We start from the raw sequence: 16,039 nt of genomic DNA, 5'->3' as shown, positions 1-16,039 counted from the left end.
GTGATCTTGTAGAGGTGTATAAAATCATGAGAGGAATAGATGCACAGAATCTCTTGCCCAGAGTTGGTGAATCGAGAACCACAGGACATAGGTTAAGACCCTTCTTCAGAGTTACTCCAGCATTTTGTGATACGTTTGAAGTGTAGTCACTGTTGGAACATTGAAAATGTGGACCCAGTTTGCACAGAGTGAGTTCAGGGAAGTAGCAGCATGTGTGAATGTAACCAGGTCATCTGCCCTTCGGTAACATTGAATGACAGGGTTCATTGGCCAGGGCACACAGGTTAAAGGGGCTTTGTGAATTTCTCCGATTTTCCTTATTCGACCATTCCGTTCTAAGCACCATGCCTCTGAAACTGTAACACTGAACCAAAGTTTGAGTGTTGTGTTTTTAATTTTGTTACGTTACGAGCCACTTTGGTCTAGTGTTTCAGAGCTGCTGTAAGATTTGTTCAAGGTTTTATTGAAAAGTCTACAGTGACTGGAATGGCTCCCAGAATTTGTCAGACGTGGGCCATGAATGTTTGGTGGAGTCCACAAAATAACGGCCAAAAGTATTCCCAAGCAGCCAGGAATTGGACCGAATTCAAGGGGAACATGCAGTACACTCTCCACCGCCCGGCTGATTCGACTGTGCATGGGCGGCACGGTTGCTCGCTGCCTTACAGTGCTTGCAGCGCCAGAGACCCGGGATCGATCCCGACTGCGGGTGCTGCCTGTTCGGAGTTTGTACGTTCTCCCCGTGACCGTGCGGGTTTTCTCCACGATCTTCACCCGACACTAAGGGATACGCCGTTTAGGACTGGGATGAGGAAAAAACTTTTTCTCCCAGAAAGCTGTGAATCTGTGGAATCCTGTGCCACAGAAGGCAGTGGAGGGCAATTCACTGGATGTATTCAAGAGAGAGTTATCATATCATATCATCATATCATATATATACAGCGCGGAAACAGGCCTTTTCGGCCCACCAAGTCCGCACCGCCCAGCGATCCCCGTACATTAACACTATCCTACACTCACTAGGGACAATTTTTACATTTACCCAGCCAATTAACCTACATACCTGTACGTCTTTGGAGTGTGGGAGGAAACCGAAGATCTCGGGGAAAACCCACGCAGGTCACGGGGAGAACGTACAAACTCCTTACAGTGCAGCACCCGTAGTCAGGATGGAACCTGAGTCTCCGGCGCTGCATTTGCTGTAAAGCAGCAACTCTACCGCTGCGCTACCATGCCGCCCAGAGATGTAGCTCTTCAGGCTAACAGAATCAAGGGAAATGGGGAGAAAGCAGGAATGGGGTACTGATTTTTGGATGACCGTATTGAATGGCGGTGCTGGCTCAAAGGGCCGAATGGCCTACTCCTGCACCTATTTTCTATGTTTTCCTCCTACACTCCACAGACGTACAGGTTTGTGGGTTAAGTATAAATATAAATTGGTATAAGTGTAAATTGTCCCTAGTGTGTGTGGGGTAGTGTTAAGTGTGGGGATCGCTGGTCGGTACGGACTCGTTGGGCCGAAGGGTTGTTTCCGTGCTGTATCTCTAAACTAAACTAAACTGTTGCCCACCACCTGGTTTTGAGATTACTGTGGGCTGGAAACTGAGTGAGTTTCAGGCAGCAGTGGGTTTTAGTTTCTTGTTGGCAAAGTCACTTTGGAATTTTGATCAGTAAATTGGCCGGTGCTTATTTGCTCTGCCTGATCACCATCCAAGGCATCCTAGTTTAATTCAGGTAGTTCAATGCCACAGCACTTGGCTGCCAATGTCACTGAGGTGCCGCAGTGTTACAATGGCTGCAAACATCAGCTCCCGTGGCAACACTTTCCTCGGATGTTCTTGACGTACGGGAAAGCCCACTCTCGGGAATTTCCTCTCACAGATTACAGGCATAGTCATAGAGACATACAGCGTGGAAGCAGGCCCAACTTGCCCACACCAACCAAAACGCCCCATCCACACAAATCCCACCTGCTCGCACCTGGCCCATAAACCTCTAAACCCTAAGGAATTCAGAAAATGCTGGAGTAACTCAGCGAGCCAGGCAGCATCTCTGGAGGGAAGGAATGGGTGACGTTTCGGGTCGAGACCCTTCTTCTGAAGAAAACGTCACCCATTACTTTTCTCCCGAGATGTTGCCTGACCTGCTGAGTTTCTCCAGCATTTTGTGTCTACCTTCGGTTTAAACAAGCATCTGTAGTTTTGGTCCTAAACCTCTAAACCTATCCTATCCATGCACCTGGCCATATGTCTCTTAAACATTATGATAGCACCTGCCTCAACTACATCTTCCGGCAGCTCGTCCCATACACCCACCACCCTTTGTGTGTTTAAAAACAAAAAAGAATTTGCCCCTCAAGTCCCTATTAAATCTTTCCTCCCCCACCTTAAATCTATGTCCTCTGGTTCTCGATTCCTCTATTCTGGGCAAAAGACCCTATGCATTTACCCATATATTCCTCTCATAATTTTGTACACCCCTCTGAGATCACCCCTCATCCTCCTGCGCTCCAGGGAATAAAGTCCTTGCCCTGCCCAAACTCTCCCTCTCACTCAGACCCTCATGTCCTGGCAACAGACTCGTAAATCTTCTCTGCGCCCTTTACAGCTTGACAATATCCTCCCTGTAGCACGATGACCAAAACTGAACACCATGCTCTAAATGTGGCCTCGCCATCGTCCTACACATCTGAAACAAGACCACATTGGAAATAATTCCTGCAATGCCAAAAAAAAACCCTGCTTAAAATCATTGCTTCCTGTCAGACATCCTTTAAGTTATACTATTGATCTAGATTAGAATTTTGATTCCCATGTTGATTAAACAATGCAGCATTGAAACGGCCTTTAGGTCCTCACCGACCATCGATTACCTGTTCACACCTGTTCTATGTTGTCCCACGATCGCATCCAATCCCTGAACATTAGGGGCAATTTACGGAGGCCAATTAACCTACAAACACGCACACCTTTGGGATATTGGAGGAAACCTATGCGGTCACGGGGAAAACGTGCAAACTCCACAGCACCCGAGGCCGGGTTCGAACCCGGGTCTGTGGCGCCATGAGGCATCGGCTCTACCTGCTGCGCCATTCTGCCACCCCTCATTGTAAAGCTTCTTTTTTTCTTCTTTTTTAAAAAAAAATTATTTTTGAAAAGCATATGTACAAATAGAAATAAAAGACAAATTTGTTACAAAGTTCTTACATAGCTTCAATTTTTAAATTTTTAAAGAGAGAAAATAAAAAATAAAGAAGAAAGAAAAAGAAACTATAAACTATTGGGAAGAGAGAATAATAAAAAAATTTAAAAAAGGTATAACTATAAAAATTAAAGGGGGTAGATCCGGGAGATAATAACCACCGTTGTACATCCAACCCTAAACTCAAGTTTCAACTTTTAATTTTAAATTTTTATTTTAGTCCTGTGTCAAACCCATTTACTTTTCTAAAAATTCAATAAATGGAGACCATATTTTAAAAAATAAATCAGGTTTGTCAATTAAGGCAAATCTTATTTTTTCCATTGTAAAGCTTCTGAGAGTGAATTTCAACTTTGATTGGAACGTGAAGCAGATGATGGCAAATAGGTGGCCCTTTTATATAATTTTCAACCAGTCTTGCACCCAGACAAAATTTAAACCGCTGGATTTTCTGGGAATGGTAGCTTAAAGAGCAGGTCTTTAGCTTGTTCTATTAATCAACATTTATGTAGGATAATTGTTCAGTCACTGCCAAATTAAAAGTGAAGGCATTTTGCATATTCTTTTAGAGAAACCTTAGTGTTTCTCCCCCCCCCCCCCCCCTCCCTGCAAATAATATTTAGTTTGTTGAATCCTCCCTGAGTTTTTCTTCCTTCGTCAGTATTTTTTTAATGTGCAAAACATGAAAAACAGCAGAAAATGCCAGAAACATTCAGCGGGTCATGCAGCATCTGTGGGAATAGAAACATAGAAAATAGGTGCAGGAGTAGGCCCTTCGAACCAGCACCGCCATTCAATATGATCATGGCGGATCATCCTAAATCAGTACCCCATTCCTGCTTTCTCCCCATATTCCTTGATTCCGTTAGCCCTAAGAGCTATATCTAACTGACTCTTGAATACATCATTCAAACAGTTAATATTTCAGATCGGAGACTACATTATTGTTCTCAACATGACGTAAGCTTCTGTGTAAACGGGCATTGCCATTTCATAGAAAAACATTGCGTTGGAAGGAACTGCAGATGCTGGTTTACACCGAACTTAGACACAAAAAGCTGGAGTAACTCAGCGGGTCAGGCAGCATCTCTGGAGAGAAGGAATAGGTGACGTTTTGGCTCGAGATTCATCTTCAGACTGGAAGAAAAACCTATGTTGCTTCAGTGTGACAAACATGTAAAAGATAATCCATTAGGATTTGGATGTGGCTGTTCTAAAAAGTTTGCTTGCACCAAAATACAACTTTTAAAGCAAAGTTATCTCGGCAGTGTCATTTTCTGTTTGCATTTTGTAGTTGATCCTCTTTGCCTGTTGACCATAAAGCCTACTCAGGCAGCCGCCATTGGGGAATCTTTGCACTAACCACTCTGGTCTTTGCCACCCTTGTACAATCAGTCAGTTTTAATCCTATCCAGTCCATTCCTGTGCAATCTGCTCTAGTTTTGCAGCTATCTATTATTATGATGCTTGTAATTATAGATATTGAATCTATGCGAGCCTCAGCTGACACTAAGACACTGGAGTAACTCAGCGGGTCAGGCGGCATCTATGGAGAAAAGGAATAGGTGACGTTTCGGGTCGAGACCCTTCGTCAGGCTGAGAGTCAGGGAAAAGGGAAATGAGCGATATGGAAGGTAAATAGAACAAATGAATGAAAGATGTGCCATAAGCAGGGATGAACAAGGAAATATGGAGCCCACAATGATCCATTGTTGGCTGTGGGGCAGGTGATAACAAGGTTTAGGTTTGGAGATACGGCATAGAAAAAGACCCTTCAGCCCAATGAGTCTGCACCGATCAGCAATCCCCACACACTAACACTATCCTACACACGCAAGGGCCAATTTATATTTATACTAAGCCAATTAACCTACAAGAAGGGCCTTGACCCGAAACGTCACCCATTCCTTCTCCCCAGAGATGCTGCCTGTCCCGCTGAGTTACTCCAGCTTTTTGTGTCTATCTACGGTTTAAACCAGCATCTGCAGTTCCTTCCAGCACAATTAACCTACAAACCTGTATGTCTTTGGAGTGTGGGAGAAAACCCATGTAGGTCACGGGGAAATGTTACAAAGGCAAGCACTGGTAGTCAGGATCGAACCCGGGTTCTCTGGCGCTGTAAGGCGGCAACTCTACCGCAATGCCACCGTGCCACTGGTTATACAGACAGTGACTCGGGCTTTGTTGTGTTGGTGCTGCCTGACCCGCTGAGTTACTCCAGCTGTTTGTGTCTATCTTTGGTGTAAACCAACATCTGCAGTTCCATCGTACACGTGCTTGTAATGATGCCAATCTGCTGATTACACAACGAAAACCTTGCATTTTACTGCTGCTGCTCTTGCAAAAGGGTTTGTTTGTTTGTATGGTTTCTTTTCTCCCCCCCCCCCCCCCCCCCCCCCCCCCCCATCGGTGGATTACTTTTTTCCTAAACCAAAACCACCCACTCTCTTTTCGGTTAAACAAGAAGGATTTTCTACACCTAAAACTTGGCAGGGCTTTGTTAGTCATTGGGAAAGGAAAGATGTGTAGGAAGGAAGTGCAGATGATGGTTTAAACCGAAGACAGACACAAAAACTGGAGTAACTCAGCGGGTGAGGCAGCATCTCTAGAGAAGAGGAATAGGTGACGTTTAGGGTCTGAAGACGGGCCTCGGCACGAAACGTCACCTGTTCCTTTTTTCCAGCGTTACTGCCTGGCCTGCTGAGTTACTCCAGCTTTTTGTGACTAGCTTGGGAGCGGAAAGCTGTTGTAGCCCAGTGCATTTTTGTCTTGGATCCTGTTTTTTTTTTCATAAACTCTCTTTTTCTTGTTATTGCGATCCTTTAATGACTTGTAACTTGTAACTAATCCTCACAATAACTTGTGCTGCTCTTTGCTCTGGCCTATTAATTTATAGTAATGATTTTGTTGAAATAAGAACATTTTGTGCATAGGGAAAAATTCTTAATAGTTTCCATACTATCCTTTTATTGCGCTTATTTTCGTCTGGCCAGCTGTTATGTTTTAACAATTTAACTGTTTAGCTGTAAGCATGTTTCCTCTCTGTCTGTGAATAGCTGCCTATTTTCCAATGCTTGTCAGTCTATCAGACTTCCAGCATTAAAAAAAAGTCGGCAATTAATGACTGAAAGATCTTTAGTCCACTTGATACGGTCTTCCTGAAGGTATCTCAGGCTGCAGCCGATTCTGAAGCGGGAGATTGCAAAGTAAAGGCGTTGGGATGTGTTTATCTGCTGGCAATTTGAAAGATCCCGTCCCGAGGGTGTGTCAATATTGTTGGAATGAAGACTTCAATCCAGAGTGTAATCTTGTGGCACTGCACGAACAATACAATCACTTTCCTGTTGCATTTATCAGTTGGTTCTGCTTTCCGTAAGAGATCATCGGGCTGCAGTATATCAGATTGTTGTCGGAATGGGGGAGGTGGGCAGTGGACTGGAGAGATAGGAATAATTACACGCTGGTGAGACTCTGGTCTGTTCTTCGTTCACTTAAACACTCAAACCCTTTGTCCTTGTGTGTTAGTTAACAGAGTGTCAGCTCTCTTTAATCCCCTCCGTGTTGCAAGCAGGATAGTTTGAGGGCAGGAGAATGGGATGGAGAGAGAATCTAAATGAGTCGGACCAGAAGAAAAGAGAAATAGTTTAAAGTGTCCGCCCGCGCAAGCTAAAGCAAAGCAAACTCTCGAGGTTATTGCTGGAGGGACGGTTGAACTTGGCTCGGGCCTTGATTAGACTCTCCGAGCACTGTGTACAGTTTGGCCACCTTGTTTATAAAAATGCAGAGGCACGACAGGGGGAAGCATGAGTGATTTGTAAGGATGATGCACAACTGGGAGTGTCTCAGGAGGACAGGATGAACAGGCTGGGTTTTGTGAAACAAAAAGGGTAAGGTGCCACGAGCAGGAGTATTTAAAATTGTTCACGATTTTAATAGAATAGGAAGATGGTCCTTTTTGTTTTGCCCCCCCCCCCCCGAGTAAAAATTGAGCTGAAAGGGTAAGATTGTCAACAATGACTGTCAACAAAGGGTAAGATTGTCAAATAGGGTATTTGGAATAAAAGCTGTTTCGCCCAGGGGCAGCACGGTGGCGCAGTGGTAGAGTTGCTGCCCTACAGCGCCAGAGACCCGGGTTCGATCCGGTCTAGGGGTGCTTGTCTGTTGCGGAGTTTTGTACATTCTTCCCGTGACCTGCGTGGGTTTTCACCGGGTGCTCCGGTTTCCTCCCACACTCCAAAGACGTACAGGTTTGAAGGTTAATTGGCTTCCATAAATGGTCAATTGTCCCGAGTGTGTAGGATAGGGCTAGTGAGCGGGGATCGCTGGTCGGCGCGGAACTCAGTGGGCCGAAGGACCGGTTTCTCCGTTGTATCTTTAAACTAAACCAAACTAAACCCAGAATGTAAAGAATTTGGAAATTGCTTCCACATGGACTTGTTGAGTCAGATCCTTAAAAAAACATCTAAATATAAATAAGAGGCTAAACAAGTTTGAAAGTAAGAAAAACAAAGGGTTCTACTTTTTGTTTGATTCAGTAGCCAAAAGGGATGGATTGTGGACAACTGACAAATTAATTGGCAGTCAAAGGAGCGATATTTTTGTTTAAACCTTTGAAAGGTAATTGCACTGTTTACAAGTTTTGTGGCAGTAAACTTTTAATTTTAAAAATAGAAGTTGACAATTAGTTGAGGAGGAGTACTGAACTGGAACTCAGATAGGAGCAAGTTAGTGGGACCAATGGCCTCAATTCAGATTTTCCATAGATTCCTGAATTTCCAATTGAAACGCTATAATGAGTCTGAAGAAGGGTCTCGACCTGAAACGTCACCCATTCCTTCTCTCCAGAGATGCTGCCTGTCCCGCTGAGTTACTCCAGCTGTTTGTCTACATTGTAATGAGTGTCAGGATGAGCTGGAAGTGTTCTGAAAATTGTTTTAAAGGGGAGGCACAGTGGTAGAGTAGCCGTCTCACAGCGCCAGAGTCCCCGGTTCGGTCCTGACTATGGGTGCTGGCTGTGTTTGTGCACCTGCGTGGGTTTTCTCCGGGTGCTCTGGTTTGCTCCCACATCCCAAAGATGTGCAGGTTTGTAGGCAAACTGTCCTTGGTGTGTAGGATGCAAAAGTGGGATAACACAGAACTAGTGTATGGGTGATCGAAAGTCAGTCAGGTTAGTCGTCACGTGTACCAAGCTACAGTGGAAAGCTTTTCAGCATGGACTCGGTGAGCCTCTTTCCACGCTGTCTCTCTAAGCTCGAAGCGGGCAATTGAGCAACATTTTGTTTGATGTGTTTTGCCTTTGGAATCTGGGTTATCTTCTGGACATCTTTGGTTCTCATTGCCACCGCCTTTTGTTTAATGATTGAACTAAAAACAGGTCAGGCTGCTAATAGTTCCAGGCTGCACTTAGTATTGTGCATTTTACAAGAAGAAAATGAAGGGAGATCTATTTAGATCCATGAGAAGTGGCATTTCATGCAAGTTTGGAAGAGCAAATTGAAATATGAGAGAAAAACTAGAAACAGTCTTTTATCTTTCTGACTTCAGGAACAATTTATGATATACTCATGTGGTGAATCTGTGGAATTCATTGCCACAGAAGGCTGTGGAGGCCAAGTCATGGGATATTTTTAAGGCAGAGAGAGATAGGTTCTTGTTTAGTATGGGTTTCAGGGTAATGGGGGAGAAGGCAGGAGAATGGGGTCAAGAGGGAAAGATAGATCAGCCATGATTGAATGGCGGAGTAGGCTAGATGGGCCGAATGGCCTAATTCCGCTCCCATCGCTTATGAACCTACTTTCCATTGCTTTTTGTCGGTGTACACGTTCTCTCCGATTAGTAACTTTTCATTGTGAAAATTCGTAGCTCAAAATTTAAAAAAATTACAAAAAGATAATTTTTATTTACCTGCAATGTAATCGTTTGAGTTTAAAAAATCCCAAATAACATACATGAATATATCACTTAAGTCCCATCAGAGATGCATTAAACGTGGGTCCTAATCATACCCATGTTCAGTCGTAAGTGCCACTTATAATTTAAATAGCCGTGAGGTAAAAACAAGTTTAATTGCAGAAAATTAGCTGTCACTGTAGCATTAGCACAGCCAAAAGATATGATAATTGACGTGAGTTGTTTTTGTTGAAAGCAATGAAAATATGGTGCAAAAGATCATGGGCAAAGGTTGATTAATACAACTAATGGCATAGACAATAGGTGCAGGAGTAGGCCATTCGGCCCTTCGAGCCAGCACCGCCATTCAATGTGATCGTGGCCGATCGTTCACAATCAGTACCCCGTTCCTGCCTTCTCCCCATACCCCTGACTCCGCTATCCTTAAGAGTTCTATCTAGCTCTCTCTTGAAAGCATCCAGAGAATTGGCCTCCACTGCCTTCTGAGGCAGAGAATTCCACAGATTCACAACTCTCTGAGTGAAAAAGTTTGTCCTCATCTCCGTTCTAAATGGCCTACCCTTTATTCTTAAATGGTGGCCCCTGGTTCTGGACTCCCCCAACATTGGGAACATGTTTCCTGCCTCTAACGTGTCCAACCCCTTAATAATCTTGTATGTTTCAATAAGATCCCCTCTCATCCTTCTAAATTCCTGCATGAGTTGCTTTTTTCCCCCTCCTTTGTGCAAGATTCTGTACAACTGTGATGAGGGAAAACCTGTTCCATTGTAAAAGATTACCATGCACACTAATGTGGAGCCACAAAGAGCTGCAGATGCTGCAATCTTGAGCAAAGCACCATGCTGGAGTATCACACTGGGTCAGGCAGCATCTGTGGAGAACATGGCCAGGTGACGTTCCGGATCCCGACTCTACTCTACGGGGTTCAGAGGTTGTGGGGAGACGGCAGGAGAATGGGGGCTAGGAGGGAGAGATAGATCAGCCATGATTGAATGGCGGAGTAGACTTGATAGGCCGAATGGCCTAATTCTACTATTTCTTCTGACCTTATGATCTATTGATTGTAGTGGGGGGGGGGGGGGAGAACTAGAAAAGAGATGGGGGGGGGGGGGGGGGGGGGTGAAGCCTGGCAAGTGATGGGTGGATACAGGTGAGTGGATGGTAGGTGGGTGGACAAATGCTAGCAATGAAAAGAAGACAAAAGGATTTCAGACAAGGAGGGAAGTGTAGTGAAATGTAAAACCAGAGGGAAGGGATTGCAGGTGGATGGTGGGTGGAGACTATTGAGGAGAGAACACTATCGTGCTTTATTTCGATGGCAAAATGTGGATGAATTAAGACGAATACAAGTATTATCAGACAGGGATGAAAACACAAAACAGGCAAAGTCCAGCGCATTGTTCATTGTGATCTCTCTGGTACTGGGCTCCATCAGCCTTGATCAACTGGAATTATCAGGTGCACAATGTGCAGTGAATGAGATTCGTACTCGTTTGATTAAAGATTTTCTATTCCTCGTATAAGTTGAGGGCCCTTCCCTGCAGTGGTTTAATCCAACTTCAAGGGCGGCGGTAGAGTTGCTGCTTTACAGCGCCAGAGACCACAGCTCAATCCTGACTCATCGTGCTGTCTGTATGGAGTTTGCACGTTCTCCTCCCAGTGACCGCGTGGGTTCTCTCCGGGTGCTCCAGTTTCCTCCCACGCTCCAAGGAACGTACATTTTGCAGGTTAATTGGCTTCAGTAAAAATGGTAAATTGTTCCCCTAGTGAGTGCAGGACAGTGCTAGTATAATGGGGTGACTGTTGGTGGGCGCGGGCTTGAAGGGCCTGTTTCCGCGTTGTTTCCGGATTAAAAGTACCATTAGCAAATTTGCAGATGATACAAAGCTGGGTGGTAGTGTGAACTGTGAGGAAGATGCTATGAGGTAGCAGGGTGACTTGGACAGGTTGTGTGAGTGGGCGGATGCATGGCAGATGCAGTTTAATGTGGACGTGTGAGGTTATCCACTTTGGTGGTAAGAATAGGAAGGCAGAGTATTATCTGAATGGTGTCAAGTTAGGAAAAGGGGACGTACAACGAGATGTGGGTGTCCTAGTGCATCAGTCACTGAAAGGAAGCTTGCAGGTACAGCAGGCAGTGAAGAAAGCCAATGGAATGTTGGTCTTCATAACAAGAGGAGTTGAGTATAGGAGCAAAGAGGTCCTTCTGCAGTTGTATTGGGCCCTAGTGAGACCGCACCTGGAGTACTGTGTGCAGTTGTGGTCTCCAAATTTGAGGAAGGATATTCTTGCTATTGAGGGTGTGCAGTGTAGGTTTACTAGGTTAATTCCCGGAATGGCGGGACTGTCATATGTTGAAAGACTGGAGTGACTAGGCTTGTATACACTGGAATTTAGAAGGATAAGAGGGGATCTTATCGAAACGTATAAGATTATTAAGGGGTTGGACACGTTAGAGGCAGGAAACATGTTCCCAATGTTGGGGGAGTCCAGAACCAGGGGCCACAGTTTGAGAATAATGGGTAGGCCATTTAGAACTGAGATGAGGAAAAACGTTTTCAGTCAGAGAGTTGTGAATCTGTGGAATTCTCTACCTCAGAAGGCAGTGGAGGCCAATTCTCTGAATGCATTCAAGAGAGAGCTAGATAGAGCTCTTAAGGATAGCGGAGTCAGGGGGTATGGGGAGAAGGCAGGAACGGGGTACTGATTGAGAATGATCAGCCATGATCACATTGAATGGCGGTGCGTACAGGCTCGAAGGGCCGAATGCCTCCTCCTGCACCCTATTGTCTATTGTCTATTGTATAAACTACACGGAGCTCACGGTTGCTGTTTATCTTGATGCAGATTGTGGACCCGCTGGCCAGGGGAAGAGCATTCCGGATGGCGGATGAAAATGATGGCTATAGCGTTCCCCACACTCCCATCACACCGGGCGCCGCGTCCCTCTGCTCCTTCACCAGCTCACGCTCGGGGCACAACCGCATTCCGAAACGCAGGAAGAGGGAATCCGTGGCCAAGATGAGCTTCAGGGCAGCCGCAGCCCTGGTGAAGGTCAGTAGAATGTGCAACTTGTCGTTTCACTGTGCTGTCATCCATTCACAATCATCCCGCCACAACCAGAGACCAGTGCCGAACTGCTACCTACCTCATCGGCGGCCCTCGGACTATCCTTGCCCGCATTTGCATTCGCTTTCACATGAAGAAAGACTGGATAGACTCGGCTTGTACTCGCTGGAATTTAGAAGATTGAGGGGGGGATCTTATAGAAACTTACAAAATTCTTAAGGGGTTGGACAGGCTAGATGCAGGAAGATTGTTCCCGATGTTGGGGAAGTCCAGAACAAGGGGTCACAGTTTAAGGATAAGGGGGAAGTCTTTTAGGACCGAGATGAGAAAGTATTTTTTCACACAGAGTGGTGAATCTGTGGAATTCTCTGCCACAGAAGGTAGTTGAGGCCAGTTCATTGGCTATATTTAAGAGGGAGTTAGATGTGGCCCTTGTAGCTAAAGGGATCAGGGGGTATGGAGAGAAGGCAGGTACGGGATACTGAGTTGGATGATCAGCCATGATCATATTGAATGGCGGTGCAGGCTCGAAGGGCCGAATGGCCTACTCCTGCACCTATTTTCTATGTTTCTATGTTTAGCCTTGCACTAAACGTTATTCCCTGATCAAGTATCTACACATCGAAGGTATCACAAAAAGCTGGGGTAACTCAGCGGGTCAGGCAGCATCTCGGGTTAAACCCATTCCTTCTCTCCTGAGATGCTGCCTGACCCGCTGAGTTACCCCAGCTTTTTGTAATACCTTTGATTTTTACCAGCATCTGCCGTTTGCTTTCCTACACAGCATGTATCTACACATTGCAAATGGCTCGATTGTAAACATGTAGTGTCTTTCTGCTGACTGGATAACACGCAGCAAAAGGTTTTCACTGTGTCTCGGTCGGTGCATGTGACAATAAACTGAACTGAACAATCCAGAGAGTTTACATTTGTGTGATAAAATAATGGTAGCATTGTACTATGTAGGTTGGTACCCTGGAAAATGCTTCAAGGTGTTCAGTTGCTGGATGTTCAAGGTCTAAAACAGCGACATTCTGGTTCAAACCATTCATAATGACAGCAGTATTCAGATTATTCAGTCATTATTGCTGCCACATTGGCATGTAATGCAAACTCAGTGGGTCAGGCAGCATCTCTGGAGAACATGGATAGGTGATCTATTGGGTCTGGACCCTTCTGCAGGCTGGTTTACAATAAAAGACACAAAGTGCTGAAGTAATTCAGCGAGTCAGGCAGCATTCTGGAGAATATGGATCGATGATATGTCCAACCATCAATCAAACCCCCTTCTCCCCCATCTCCATTCATCTATTACCTGCCAGGCTTTGTCCTGCTTGTCCTCTCTTCCTGCCTACTTCTTTCCCCTCCTCCTCTCCCAACATTCAGGGCGGCACGGTGGCACAGCAGTAGAGTTGCTGCCTTCCTGCGCCGGTGATCCGGGTTCAATCCTGGCAACCGGTGTTGTCCGTACGGGGTTTGTACGTTCTCCCCGTGACCGAGTGGGTTTTCTCCGGGTGCTCCGGTTTCCTCCCACACTCCAAAGATGTGCAAGTTTTGTAGGTTAATTGGCTTCGGTAAAAATTGTAAATTGTCCCCAGTGTGTCGGATAGTGTTCGCGTGCGGGGATCGCTGGTCGGTGCTGACTCGCTGGGCCGAAGGGCCTGTTGCTGTGCTGCATATCTAAACCAAAATAAACAGTCGGTCCCTGAGGAAAAGTCCAAACCTGAAAGGTCACATGTCCGTGTTCTCCACAGATAATGCCTGACCCGCTGAGTTACTCCAGTGCCTTGTGTCTAAATTGACCGATACTGATATAGCTTCCATTCTTTCCTTTGATTTCAGAAACAAAAGTTCAAACTGCTGGAGCAAATCAGTGGCCCTTTGACTCCGCAGATGCTGTTTGGCCCACCGAGTTCCTCCAGCAGCTTGTGTTTTGTTCCAAACTGCAGCATCTGCAGCCTCTTATCTCCATTTAAAAAAAGTGTGTGCACTGACTCAAGTTATGCCTTTCCTCCCTCCCCCCCCCCCTTTCGGAACTACGCTGTTTTATATTGTATTTCTATCCTTTCCTGATGTTTTCATCGTGCAGCAGGACCCGTGCCAATGTATACACATTCCCTGCGCACAGCCTAATGTGCACGATATATTAGCTGAAGTGTTCACACCTTGTTATTCCTGCCCTGCAACTAGACCCCAGCTTGTAGGGGGAAACAAAAAGGTACAGCCGAACAGAGCAGACTTCATGCAATATCCTGTGCTTCTAATTCACCTGAAATTTGAACAGGTTTAGGGGGGTCAAGGAGCAGTGTGAAATCCAAGCCAACCTGTTCTTGGTCGAGTAGATTTCGAGCTGTATAGGTTTGTGATAAAAATGCACGCTTAATATCTGACATCTCCAGTAGATTGTGAACAAGCTCACAACATGTCTGCTCAGAAACTGAATCTTGTGCTGTCAATTTATTTTTGTCCGATTGGACTTTAAAAGGGGATGAATTGGTGAGGCCACAATTGGTGAGGCCGCAATTAGAGTATTGTGTTCAGTTCTGGGCACCACGTTCTAGGAAAGGTGTTGTTAAGTAGGAAAGGGTGCTGAAAAGATTTACAAGGATGTTGCCAGGACTGGAGGGTCTGAGCAGGCTGGGACTCTATCCTCCGGGGCGAAAGAAGGAGGAGGGGTGATCTTATCAAGGTGTATCAATTCATGAGAGGAATAGATCGGGTGAACGCCCAGAGTCTCTTGTCCAGAGTAGGGGAATAGAGAACCATAGGGCATAGGTTTAAGATGAATGGGGAAGATATTATTGGAATCTGAGGGGTAACTTTTTCATGCAAAGGGTGGTGGGTGTAAGTAACACGAGCTGCCGGAGGAGATAGTTGAGGCAGGAACTATCGCAACGTTTGGGCAGGTTAGAGGGATATGGGCCAAATGCCCATTGTTTCTTAATGTATCTGCCTCAACTACCTCCTTCGACAGCTCGTTCCATGCATCCACCACCTATTGTGTGTTAAATCTTTCCCCCCTCACTTTAAACCTATGTCCTTTGGTTCTCATGGACCCAAAGTCTGAAGAAGGGCCCCGACCCAAAACGTCACCCATGTACGTTCTCCAGAGATGCTGTCTGACCTGCTGAGTTACTCCAGCATGTTCTGTCCTTTTCAGACTTGACATTACTGATTTGGACATGACACTGTTTCAGAAAGTACTGCTGAAGTATCCTCAATCATGAGTTACTTTAGTTTAATTTAGAGATACGGCTCGGAAGCGGGCCCTTTGGCCCGCATCGACCAGTGATCCCCACACAATGACACTACCTTACACACACTAGGGACAATTTTACATTTATAGCAAGCCAATTGACCTACAAAACCTGTACGTCTTTGGAGCGTGGGAGGAAACTGAAGATCTCGGAGAAAACACACGCAGGTCACGGGGAGAACGTACAAACTCTGTACAGTCCCCGGGATGGCGGGACTGCCATATGAGGAATGATTAGAAAGACTGGGCTTGTATTCACTGGAATTTAGAAGGGTGAGAGGGAACGTATAAAATTATTAAAGGACTGGAAAAGCTAGATGCAGGAAAAATGTTCCCAATGTTGGGGGAGTCCAGAACCAGGGGCCACAGTCTAAGAATAAAGGGGAGGCCATTTAAAACTGAGATGAGGAAATACTTTTGCACCCAGAGAGTTGTGAATTTGTGGAATTCTCTGCCGCAGAAGGCAGTGGAGGCCAATTCACTGAATGAATTTAAAAGAGAGTTAGATAGAGCTCTAGGGGCTAGTGGAATCAAGGGATATGGGGAGAAGGCAGGCATGGGTTACTGATTGTGGATGATCACAATGAATGGCGGTGCTGGCTC

The 16,039-nt window shown here is 45.5% G+C and overlaps 1 protein-coding gene across 2 annotated transcripts in view; it reads left to right on the top strand.

Annotated features, from left to right (window-relative positions):
- The window catches only part of rhbdf1a (rhomboid 5 homolog 1a (Drosophila)), a 270,605-nt gene that overhangs the window by 213,533 nt on the left and 41,033 nt on the right, over nt 1-16,039 (top strand). For both annotated transcript variants that reach the window (XM_078418445.1, XM_078418444.1), the window contains one exon: nt 11,959-12,165. In XM_078418445.1, coding sequence (XP_078274571.1) covers nt 11,959-12,165 — 207 coding nt within the window. The remainder of the gene's footprint in view (nt 1-11,958; nt 12,166-16,039) is intronic.

Source organism: Rhinoraja longicauda, chromosome 21 (genome assembly GCF_053455715.1).
Source record: "Rhinoraja longicauda isolate Sanriku21f chromosome 21, sRhiLon1.1, whole genome shotgun sequence".
Classification (NCBI taxonomy): Eukaryota; Metazoa; Chordata; class Chondrichthyes; order Rajiformes; family Arhynchobatidae; genus Rhinoraja; species Rhinoraja longicauda.
Note: the sequence above shows the minus strand (reverse complement) of the source record. Positions and strands in the feature narration are given on the sequence as shown.